Source organism: Gekko japonicus, unplaced genomic scaffold, assembly GCF_001447785.1.
Source record: "Gekko japonicus isolate JY-2015 unplaced genomic scaffold, Gekko_japonicus_V1.1 scaffold266, whole genome shotgun sequence".
Taxonomy (NCBI): Eukaryota; Metazoa; Chordata; class Lepidosauria; order Squamata; family Gekkonidae; genus Gekko; species Gekko japonicus.
Genome location: NW_015166428.1, coordinates 7,210 through 19,711, shown reverse-complemented (window position 1 = coordinate 19,711; position 12,502 = coordinate 7,210). Strand labels below are relative to the sequence as shown.

The window sequence follows — 12,502 nt, the reverse complement described above, 5'->3', positions numbered from 1 at the left end:
ATGCAAGAACCTCCTCGTTCATTTGAGGAATTTTTACATTCTTGCAACTTGGTAGGTACATTTTAAAGAAAAATCCTAATGGTGGGGAAGGGACAGGACAATAAACGGGGAGGACCTTATGTATGTAAATGCTGAGAAGCCAGTCTGAATGAGGATTGTATTTCAGATCCTCAGGCTATGGAATGCAAGTACAGGAAACCTTCAATGTTGAGGCACTCCTGGGGCTGACATTGATGGAATGTAGGTTTTGAGGGTGGTTTAGAAGCCATCTTACTTTTGTATATGCTTCATTGTACATTGCCTCTCAAATTAAGCTGGAGTGATATCGATGACATAGAATTTGTCTGACTTGACTAATTTATCATGCAGTTAGAAACATGATGGAGTGCTACTCTTGGGCCAGGCTTCAAGCCCCTGCTCATCCATGAAGTTGCCTCAGCAGACCTTGTATAAGTCACTTTCTTCTCTGTGTTTCTCCATGAGTAGTCTGCCTATGTTTTGTGGCCCCAGGCATCTCCGCCGCTGAAACAAGCTGGACTTCACAGTGCGTTTCTGACATTTTTTTTCAGAAGTGCTGTTTAACGTAATTGATGATCATGTTATTTTCTGTAACTGATTATTGTAGGATGAGTGGCCAAGATTCCCTTACGGGCCAGAAGTGGATGTTCGTCCTTTGATTGCTACATTAAGAAATGACTATTCCTTGGACAACATTGCTAAGTATCTTTATGACAATGTTCCTCTTTCAACTGAAAAGCTCTCCAACTTGGAGGAGAAGGTGGAGGAATGTAAAATTAAAGTCCATGAACATGCTAAAAAAATAGTTCATTTGGAAGGTAGCGAAGAGGGAAAAGAACAGTATTTCCTGGAGCAAGGTATCTAATTATCCCTTTAGTTATTGGTAAGAAAGAACCGACTGTTTCACACTTTGAAACATACTCTTATTTTTAAATGTACCATTTCTGAAAGGAAGCCCAAGGACACCATGTACTGTGTATGATTTAGAAGGAACACACCAGGGGTCGTTTCGTAGAAAAAGAGCTAGGGGAACTCATTAGCATAACTCATTAGCATATGCCACACCCCCTGACATCACTGGAAGTGTGTCATAAGGCCACACCCCCTGACATCACCGGAAGTGTGTCATAAGGCCACACACCCCGCCCCCAACGGTCCCAGCCGCCGCCGGCCTTGCAGCTCCACTGCCGAGCCCCATGAGGGGCCTGGCGGTGGACCTGCAAGGCCGGCGGGAGTGCAAGGAAGCCCCGCGAAGGCCCTCCCTGGCCCCAGGCAGGCAGGGGTGGGGAGAGGCAGGGAGGAAGCAACTTACCTTCCCTCTTCTCCTGCGTCCTCCTGGCTGAATGAGGGCCGGAAGCGGGGCGGCCGGAAGCAGGGGGCGGGGTTTCATCATGTGCCCCCCCCCGTACCTCACCCGGGGGAACTGTGTTCCCCCACGTTACCCCCCGAAATGACCTCTGGAACACACAAAGCTGCATTATACTGAGTTAGATGCTTGATTCTGTCAAGTTCAGTATTGTCTACTTTGACTGGCAGCAGCTCTCCGGAGACTCAGGCAGAGGTCTTTCACATCCCCTGCTGCCTGGTCTTTTTAAATGGATATGCCAGGGTTTGAACCTGGGACCCTCTGCATGCCAAGGAGATGCTCTACCACTGAGCCACATCCCCTTCCCAAACAAAGAATCAAGCTAATATGTATATGTAGTGTATTTTCTGAACTTGGCTGTCTTGCAGTGAAATCAATGGGCTTAGGGTGGAGTGTCTTTGCATAAGATTGCACTGTGAAAGACCCAGTTATCAAAATTTTCTCTGCACGTTCTTACATGTAAGTCAGTGCAATGCTAAGTAAACCAATTATTTGATTATTCAGATGTTTTAAGATCCTCCCCTCAAGGTCAATGTACATTGAAAAAGATAACTTGAGTTTCTATCCAGTAAACAATGCTGATGTACATGTGCACAGTAGAAAATTAATTTCACCATGTTAATGCAGTTAGATTGTGCCTTTAAACACAGCCGTGCAACCAGCATTGTGTCTGGAGTGCATTCAGACAAGACACTACACAAGCAAATAATACATTATAAGCCATCTTGCATCCACTTATCTGCATTCATTAATATGCTGGATTTTTAAACAAAGTCTGCACCATTACCCTGTTTGGAGGCCAGGGATATTTGGCACAAGTAGGGGAAAAAACAGATGTATCCTCTTTGATGGAATTGGTGATCCGAAAATGAGACTCAAAAAGCATGGTGACTCAGACCAGAAGGGAAGCAGCATTCTGAATGGCCAAAGTGCTTTTAAAAGCCAGTTTACATATCACCTAAAGATATGGCAGAACAGTTTATTGTAGCACTAAAGGTAAAGGTTTCCCTTGCTCGAAAGTCAGTCGAATCCAACTCTAGGGTGCGGTGCTCATCTCTGTTTCCAAGCTGAAGAGCCAGTGCTGTCCAAAGATGTTTCTGTGGTCATGTGGCCAGCATGACCAGATGCCGAGGAGCACAGAACGCTGTTTCCTTCCCACCGAAGTGGTACCTATTTATCTACTTGCAATTTCTTGCTTTCAAACTGCTTGGTTGGCAGGAGCTGGGACCTGAGACGGAAGCTCATTCCGTCATGCAGCACTCGGGTCTCAAACTGCTGAACTACCAACCTTCCGGTCTGCATTTCAGCGTTTTAACCACTTAAGCACCACAATGTTTTTAATGATCAAACAAAAGGAGTTTCACTTTCTGTCATTTGGCACCAGTCCCTCAAGTACCTCTGCTTTCTTTTGAAATAATTTTTGAGACATTTTAGTTCGGGATTTGTGGCTGCAATCCATCATTAACTCCAGCTATGTAATTAGAATAGTTCCATGCTGGGGGCAGGGCCACGCCATTTGAGGGGAAAACTCTTTGTTTTCCCCTCAAAAGGTGTGGCCCCGCCCCCAGCGTGCAACGTCACTTCCGGGTGACGCGCACGCGGGGGTGGGGTTTTCCCCGGGCCCGATTTTTGTCCCGTTGAAAATCGGGCCATCAAAGCGGGGGATTCCCTGCCCCCCGGCCCAATTTGGGAACCCTAGTTCCATGGTCCAGATCCTCAGCTGTAGAAAATTTGATTAAATAGATCAATTCGACACCAGTCTAGTCCATTTACCAGATTTCATGAACCATTTTCAGTGATTTTGGGGGCAAAACATATAGTGCTGTGCTGCTTTTTAGAGGTGTTTTTTGCTTTGTTTTTACACAAGGCTGGGCTGCAGTTGGAAGAGAAAAAAATGTTGTGGTGGGGGGGGGAGTCCTAAACCCTCCCCCTAGATAATCACCCTCAGCACAAGTTTTTTGCTTCAGATTGCAGTCCTAGACTCAGCAGCTGCCTAGCTTTTCTAATAGTAGTCATGGAAGATTCCTTGACTATGCAAATTTGAAAGGAACTTAAGGCAAAGAGGAGGCAAAACACTGGATCTGAGACTGCCAATCAGGGGTTAAATGTTAAATTTGTTGCATCCGTTATTGTTCTCTTCAAGCTGTTGAGCCTTCAGCTGCTGTTTCAAAGGACTTTTTGGTGATGACAAAGAAGAAAAAGAAAGTGAAGGTAGTTTATTTTTTTATTAGTATACCCTTCCTCCACATATGTGCACACCCTATTTTCAGTTTTAAAAAATTAATTGCTTTTAAAAAATCCTAACTTTGGTGTGAGATACTGGCAGCATTCCAAAACTGGCACAGATCCACCCTGGCTCCGAGCTTGGCCAGCATTACTTCTGGCTTCATTGGCCTGTGTATGAGACAGTGCTGGGAGATACTAGTCCTCATCCTTCTCCCTGCAGTATGCTGCTCCGGCAACTGAGGGCTTGGTCAATGCTACTGAGTGCCAAGGGTGTCCCCTCCCCAGCCCACCTGGGCAATAAAAGTCAGTGATGAACTGGTTATTCTCACTGTAATAGCCTAATGTGGTGAGCTTCCATGCAGGCAGACCTATCAAGAGCGTTTACGCAACACTGTCATGGTGGAGGAGGAGCCATAGATAGTTTCCTGTGCTAAAATGTTGTATTCAACATAATGCAGTTTTCCTGAAATTAAGGGATCACATCATTGGTTTCCCAGGGAAATAATAGAACTTGGATGTCTTGTTAATTGTTTCTTTAATTGCAGCAGCACAAACCAGTTCGTTCTGCCAGAATAAGATTAAGTTCAGGCCAGGAATTCCCAACCCCACTGAGCCTGTGGGCACCTTAGGAATTTTACGAGAGGGTAATGGGTGCCACCACAAAATGGCTGCCATGGGAGCTGGGACCAGTCACAGATGGCTGTCATGGGAGGGTGGGGCTAATCCCCAAAAGCTTGGAAGTTCCAGGCCAAGCATCCTGCTGTGATGGGGGGCAGCTATTTCTGTACAAATGTTCCCTGTAGACCCAGAGGTGATGCCCCTCGGGGTCTTCTGTTCCAGAGAGGCAAAGGAAAGTCAAGATGAGCATTTTGCTTCGGGGATGAGGCATTCTGGTGAAGGGGCAAGTGGGCCAACACATCTGTGGGTTTCCTTAGTGCCCACGGGAACCAAACTGGGAATCTTTAGTTTGGTCTGTTGGAAAAAGGGATCGCATAGCTATGCTGTGTCAATACAGTGGTTTTTGCATTCACTCTCGCCTGTAGAGGACTGTAGAGGAGCAGGGAAAGGAGAATTCAGAACACACTTGCCAAACCACGGTTACAGAGTGTCTTTGAAAGGGTGGTCAAACTGGTGGTATAAAGTGGCAGGGTAGGTAAGGTTCTAATAATGGTCAACAATCACACTACTCAAGGTATTAAGTCTGAATACTTCTCTGCAGCAGCCAAGACTCAATTAGGAAAGTGCACCGATTGTCAAAATGGTAAGTTTTGGCATTTAATGGCAATGCCCAGTTGTTTTTCAGTGAAGGCCTTGGACAGATAATGTGTTTCGTGTGGCTCTCACAGTCAGTGATTCTCCCACCCTGCTCACAGTAAAACAAAGCCCTGTAATATGAGATTCTGTTTTTAAAAGCCCACACACTTTTGCAGTAGCAACCTTTAAATTCTTCCATATTTTTCAGTGGAATGAAGTTTATTGTGGAATGAAGGTTGGCTGTTTGTGACTCCGGTTGCAAAAACAGTAGAACAATGTTACAGTCCAATGGCACCTTTAAGACCAACAAAGTTTTAGTCAAGGTGTGAGCTTTCATGTGCACGCACACTTCGTCAGACAATGAAATGGAATTACAGATCATAGTTGAATATATAGAGGATGACAAGCCACCCTCTATATAGACAACTGTGATCTGTGATTCCATTTCATTGTGTCTGATGAAGTGTGGCGTGCACATGAAAGCTCACACCTTGAATAAAACTTTGTTGGTCTTAAAGGTGCCCCCGCTGGACTCACACTTTGTTCTACTGCTTCAGACCAACACAGCTGCCCACTTTGATCTAAAGACAATAAATAAATATAAGCCCGTACAGGTGAAGTTATGTAGATAAGAGAGCATGATTATTTATTTATTGTCTTTACTGTTTTTGCAACCGGAGTCGTTTATGCAAACCCTCATCCCACAATAAATCTCAATCCACAGGAAAACATGGAAGAATGTAAAAGTTGCTACTGCAAAGGTCATCATGTGATTTGACAAGATAGCACAGTTTTAATTTTGCACAATGTCTTCATTATATGTTTTCAGAAATCAGCATTTTTATTCTAAACATTGACTGCAATCCTAAGGACACTTTCCCGGCAGTAAGTCCCACTGAATAAAATGGGACTTACTTCTGAGTAGACCTCCTTAGGATTGCTTCCATTGTCAGTGAAGAAGGCGTTATGTGATCCCTCCCCCACTGTACAGTGTTTTTATCGTGAATTTTCAGTGCCTTTGTTTTAAATATCTTTCAGTTTGACTCAGAAACCACGCAAGATTCGAGGTGTAAAAGAGCAGAGGTAATTTTGCCAAGTATGTTTATATGACTTCATGTTACAAAACATGAGCTGGCTCAAGGGTTTTTGTCATCTGAAGGCAAATCATGACTTGGTGCCCCCATCCACCAATTCAATGTTGAGAAAAGTGAGAAGTCTACAATGAACTTTTGTTTGTAAGCGATCTCACACACACACGTATTTAACAGAGAAGAGAAACAGACTTCCCGCTAATTTGGTGCATGGCCTTCGGCATAAGAGAGAGACAAGGATCTAAACCGTAGCATAGATGATAGAGTCAAGCTAAAAAAGCTAGTTTAAACAAAATCATATAGAATTCTAACTTGATTTGCCAAGGCAGCTGTCCTGGAATTGGTTGAATACAACCTTCTGTTTATCCAAGTAATCATTTCAAAGCATATGGTACTGTACCATATTTTAGCCTTTGCAAGTGCCCTTTCATAGGCAATAAAGCATTTTCTGCAAGTTCTAGCATGTGGAATGGGGGGACAGGGGACTTTAGAGTGGATTCTCTTGCTCCAAAGCAACGTGAGAGTAACTGTGCTGCCCCCTTTTTAAAATGTTAGGTGTGCACTCCAGTGCAGATAAATAGAATAATATTTCCCACTTACCTCTTTCCATGTTATTCTCTCTTTCTGTCTTCTGCATTTGTGTCCTACCATGTAAGAGCTTAGAGTAACTTTCTTTGTTGTTCTTGCCTCTGTTTTGGCTTCCCAACAGCTCTGTGAGGTAGGCTGGTCTGAGAAATAGCCTCTGGCCCACGGCCAGAGTGAGTTCAGTGGGAGAGCGGCAGTTTGAACCTGGGTCTCCTGTTGTCGTTTGACATTCTAGCTGTTAACGCTGGCACTCATTTACTCAGAAATACTTACACTCTCTATGGGTACTCATTTCAAAGATAACAATCTCTGCCTAAAATATCAGTCACTTCACCAACTGACTGTATTTGGCACTTCTGCTTTATAAAATAATGTCTACAATAAATAATTAGAGGATAGTTATTTAAGTGAATGTCCATTTCTTTTTAGAATTACAAGTTCCCTGGTTTCCAGTCACATCACCTTACAGATCTGCCGTGTCAACTAGAAGCTGCCCAGCTTTGGGATTCAGTTCTAAAAGTTCAAACTTTCAAAGTATGTGCTTTGTTATTTTAACTTGTGTAGCAAAAACCAATGATCTAAAATACTACAACAACTTTCTTGACTTACATCTGAAGCTACTATGTGTTTAACTGCTTCACTGTTTTAATTTCTATGTGTTTTTGTTTTTCCTGGTGTACTTCAAGGATGTTTGAAAAATCTAGAAACAGAATTGCTTTTCATTGTTTTTGCTTTGGCAGGCTCACTTCAGAGAGATATCCAGTATTTTTTCATTCTTATGTTCGTGATTATTCAATTGTTTACAGGGCGCTGTACAGACAGCAGCTTTTCATAGAGCTGGAAGTGGTGTTGCTGAACTGGACTTGTTTGTAGTACACACATTATTTCTGTCCTGCCATGATCTTTGGGCCAAACTAATTTAGCAGGCTTTGGTAGTGCCTCAGGCAGTACCTGGGAAAAGCTGAAAATAGTTAGGGATGTTTCCAAAATTCTGCTTCAAGTGAATTTCTCTGTTAGTTTTGGAGTTCCAAGTAACCTTGTCTTTATTTTTGAAGTGGAACGAATGCATTAAAAATCATTTGTTGTTTTGTTCTTTTATTTCTGAATTTTGTACAGGATTTTCTGTTCCTTTTGTCTCTTTTCTCTTGTTCTGAGTTATCAGTAGATGTGTGTGATAAAACTCTGCAATTAAGTTATCTTGCTGTGATTGTACATACAGTTCTGCCATGATTCTTTTTGTCTAGTGATTTTCTGGTGTGGAGGAATATTCCCCTCAGTACAGCACAAAAAGAATCTTGATTTCCTTTGTTTTTGCAGTGCAGTATGGGGAATAATCTATTTGCTGCATCCTCTCTAATGAGAGTTATTCTCATTTTTTGGTGGTTAATTCCATCTATTTTATATAGTATTAAATCTCACATGTAGAATGGTTTATAATAGATTAAAAAAACAAATAGAAAGTGGAGAGGGCATAGGCTGTAGCCCGGATATAATCATAAACAAAACATTCAGATATTCTTTTCCCCTCTATTTCCTATATGTATGCCTGTTTATTATTGCCCTTTTAGTCAAGTTCAATCAGGATTTGATAAAATTAGAGATTAATCCTTAGAACATCTTTATTCAGTTAGTTGCCTCATATGCACTCAATTAAATCTTTTCTGTTTGACACATTAAAATAGTGGGTCTGAAAACACAGGAGAAAGGTAGCCCTGTTCCTGCTAGTTTTTCAGATTTTGGGATGGTGTTGGGAATCACCAGATATGATCTGACCCTTCTCCAGAATTAGTCATTCTCCAGAAGGGACTCCACGTCAGCAAAGGAAAAGGCCGTAGCTGATTTTTAAAAATACCATGTGCAGCATCTGTAACTGCACATAGTGCTTTGGGATACACTAGGTCTGTGCTCATGATTGCCCTATATTTAATTGCCATGCTCAGTATATATAGTAGCAATCAGCTGCTTGAAGCATGTGGTGAAATTGTGTCTAGCCCCCCACCCCAATAACCAAACAAGTGCTCAGCGGGCCTGAGTGCTGCCATCCCCACTGTTCTGTGGATTGGGGCCCACGTCCTCTAACTTAGAGGGGTAATAGTAGTCCTACAGAACAATCTTAAGAGGAACCTTACTCAGGTTTGTTTGGTGGGGCTGACTCCTACGAAACCAGTTTTAGGATTGCACTGTAACAATCTTGACATGCGTTTAGGATTAATGCATGCCTCAAGCACTGTTAATGCATGACTTAAGAGGTGATGTTTGAGTTTTAGACCATCCCCTCGTTGTTTCCTCATTACGGTTTTCCAGTTATATTTTTTTGAATCAGTGGTTCAATGCTTGTCTGAGATAATAACTGCAAATTCGTAAGCATGATGTAATTTATGGACTCCCTCTTTTTCTGGAATTCACACACTTTGACAAAGTGTCAGGTTTATTTATTGTGGTAACTATTAATTTCCTGCCATTTGCTCAGGGCCAAGTAGTGTCAAGTACAAGAAGACCTAGACTTCATTTCCATGGGTAGGGGGAGGGGGTAGCCTGATGGTTTGCAGTTATTGTGTATGACTTATGTGGGTTACTTTTTGTTTAAATAAGAGGCCTTCGTATAGAATTTGTGTCAGTTTATACTTGTATAAATAATGTTCTGGAAGCCAAAAATTACTTAGGATGTTAAAAAAAATCCTCAGTGGAAGCTGGTACTGCAGCATTAACAACCAAAAGCAATTTTTAATCTAATTTAATAAATGCTATAGTTACAGAGCATAAAACGATAGCTTGCTGTTTGAGAAAATGAGTATTGACCTAAGCAATTATTTGGGGTCAGTTTGGGGAGGGGGAGGGTTATATGAGGTTACAGCTGTGGAGCTGTCAAGTATTCTGGTAGACCAGTACTATAGTCCTTAATGAAGTACAATTTATCCTTTAAAGTTCAAGTTATTTGTTTCATGGGTGCAAAAAGAATATTAGTTGATAATATCAACGAGCAATGCTCCTTTGCCCATCAGAATTTTTTCTGACGTTTATCGCCTTCTAAACTCATGTGATTTGAGGGCTGTGATTCTGATGACAGTATTGGAAATAAATGAAGTTCCAGTTCCTTATTTTATTATTCATGTATGCCTGTCTTTCATGTTTTAGCATGGACTTAATTTAAAAGTTCTGAAGAAATTGTTTCTCTCAGAAGCATCCATTGCACTTTTACAGGATTGCTTTTGGTGGTGGTTTCTTCAGAAGTTCAAGGTACAAAGAAATTAAGTTTTATATTTATTCCTGAAGTTTTTTTGAAAAAATAAATGTGGATATGTAAAGTTTCTTTTTGTAGAACAAGAGTGAATCTCAGCTTGCTTAGATGGACTTTAGTGCAAAAATAACTGCGGCCTGGAGAGAAAAGTACAAAGTAACTTCCCTTGTGTATGGGAAGGAATGGCTAACACTCATTTAAGGGCTGCGGTGGCTCAAGTGGTTAAGACGCTGAACTGCAGGCTGTCAGTAGTTCAGCAGTTCGAGACCCGGGTGCCGCATGATGGAGTGAGCTCCCATCTCTAACCTAGCAATTCGAAAGCAAGAAATTGCAAGTAGATAAATAGGTACCACTTTGGTGGGAAGGTAACAGCGTTCCGTGCGCCTTGGTGTTTAGTCAGGCCGGCCACATGACCACGGAAACGTCTTCGGACAGCGCTGGCTCTTCGGCTTTGAAACGGAGATGAGCACCGCAACCCTAGAGTCGGATTCGACTGGCTTTCGAGCAAGGGAACCTTTACCTTTACCATACATTAGGAAGCTCACATCTGATTCCCAGTCATCCTTGCATAATATTTGGGCATTTCATTCATGGAGCTCCAACTGGGAATGAAAACTGTACTTGCTAGAATACTCATTTGCATTACAATTGTATCTTCCTTAATTTTTCTGCCTATGATGTGTTAACACAGCTGGTATGAGAGACAATCAAAGAGGCTTTTGACAACCAGTTGCTTAGCACAGGAAAGGTAACAGCAGAGGCATGAAGTCAGGGAGAGGTGCAAGGTTCAATGAAAACGTTTCATTTTTCTCCTTCCTGATGTCCTCCTTTTGTCTGGTAACCTCCCTATCTTTCAAGAGCATAGACATGACCTTACCCCCCAGTCTCATGTTGGTCCAAACTTTGTTCCAAATACCTGTTCATTTGTTTATTTTAAATGTTTACCTCTCTCCTTTCTCCCACATCATTGTGGGACCCAAGGCAGGTAACAGTGTGACAATAAAATCCAAGCATGACATTCAGACAAACACAGTACAGATAGGAGGGTTAGATGATTTTGTTCACCTTTCCTCAAAGTTGTAGCCATCTTGAGGCTTTGGTGAGTGATGCTGGCTTAATCCAGATGCCCACTTCAACATCCTGCTAATGTCCCGATGAGGGAATTTGCCTCGGTTCCTACTAACACAGCTAGGCCACAAGCAACAAACCACAGGTTAAGAATGAGCCACAAGTCCTTTGGCTTGTGCCTCTGGCAAGCTTTCAAGATTTTTGAAAGAGCTTTTGTGTTTACTTGGAGTGTCAAAGCATGGCTGTTCAATATGTGAAATGGGAATTCTGACCATACCTTTTCCTGATTATTTCAAGCCTGACCAAGGAGAACAGGATCACCTTTTTGACAGAATATCAGACAGCTTTGTGGCACTTCTGTTGAGTACTCCCAATTACATAAAAGATCCTTTCTTTCAGGTAACAGTGCACATAATGATCCATACTTTGCAGTTACACACAAACTGGTCTTGCTCTAATTCTGCTTTCCCAGTTCTCTGAGAAGTGAACAAAGGAAAATAATTGCTCTGTGGTCCTCTAATGTGATCTGCCACCTATTGTGTCCTTTCTATGCAGCAGTGTTCTGCCTTCTAGTCCTTCTCCCATCTGTGTTTGTGCTGTTGTGAGTGACTGCTGTGAGGACCCATATGGGCCTGTGCCTTCCTGCTAAAGTACAGTTGGACACCCCCCAACCCCACATATCACACTTGTGCTTCTCTGTTCTGCTTCGTTGGGATGCCATGGGGGAAAGAAAGGGACAGGGAAATGCAACTGTGATTAAATCGTACAATACATTTTTTCCCAGCTGCACACTGTCCATGGGGATAACTTCTTCCCAGAATGTGTAGTTTGGACTTTGAGTTGTTTGGTCACTGGTACTGTGCATACAGCTGCCCTAGGGTGATTATACTGCTTTGGTCTTCCCATGGTTCGTGTTAGTAGATAGAATCTTCCTCATGGATACTGTCCATGTTTGCTAATATACCTGGCAGATTCAGTTTCCACATTGCTTTGCGAGGCGTTAAACTAGTGTGTTTTCTGTGTACTTTGACAGAGGTGGTACTCTCCCCCCCCCACATAAAGACTCAAATGTATTTAAATTTTCTGAGTTCATTGTTTATTTTATTTGCTTTTTAAATGTAGTTGCTGCCAACTTTTAAAATGTTTTTATGTTGCATAAATTAAGCTTAATTCATTTTCTGGCAGATGTATCCTGACTGCTTGTCACAAGCCATCTATCTTACTTTCTATGAAGCTTTTCCCAATTCTCATTTTGGTGATGAGTTTAAAGATGAACTAATGGATTTAATTTTCCAATGGATAAGAGGTACTGTGGTATATGTTTTTGCTTTGAAACCCTTGCTATTAAGACTTTTCAGAAAGCGCCTTTCTTCGTATTTTCTCATCCATACAACATTTGCTATCTTACCATTGTGTATATGTATTCATTATATTTTTCTCCCCTGCCCATCCCCCAAGGTGCTCTACGTTGCATGTGTGGTTGTCCCCTCCTCCATTTGACACCAACAATCCTGAGAGGTAGGTCAGGTTGAGAATGGCTGGCCCAAGGTGACCCAGAATGCTTTAGGGCAGAGGAGATTTAAATCCAGGTCTCGCCAGTTGTAGTCCAAGGAGGCCTGTGGCTCAGTGGCAGAACATCTGCTTGCCGTGCAGGAG

General features: G+C 42.2%; 1 protein-coding gene across 1 annotated transcript; it reads left to right on the top strand.

Annotated features, from left to right (window-relative positions):
• On the top strand, positions 1 to 12,152 carry FAM227B (family with sequence similarity 227 member B; the record flags this gene model as incomplete). The annotated part of the gene is made up of 7 exons (XM_015411778.1): positions 1 to 51; positions 626 to 875; positions 3,528 to 3,589; positions 6,970 to 7,074; positions 9,676 to 9,777; positions 11,144 to 11,245; positions 12,032 to 12,152. Coding segments are annotated over exons 1-7 (793 nt in total), but the record flags the coding sequence as incomplete, so codon positions are not given.
• Positions 12,153 to 12,502: the final 350 nt, after the last annotated feature.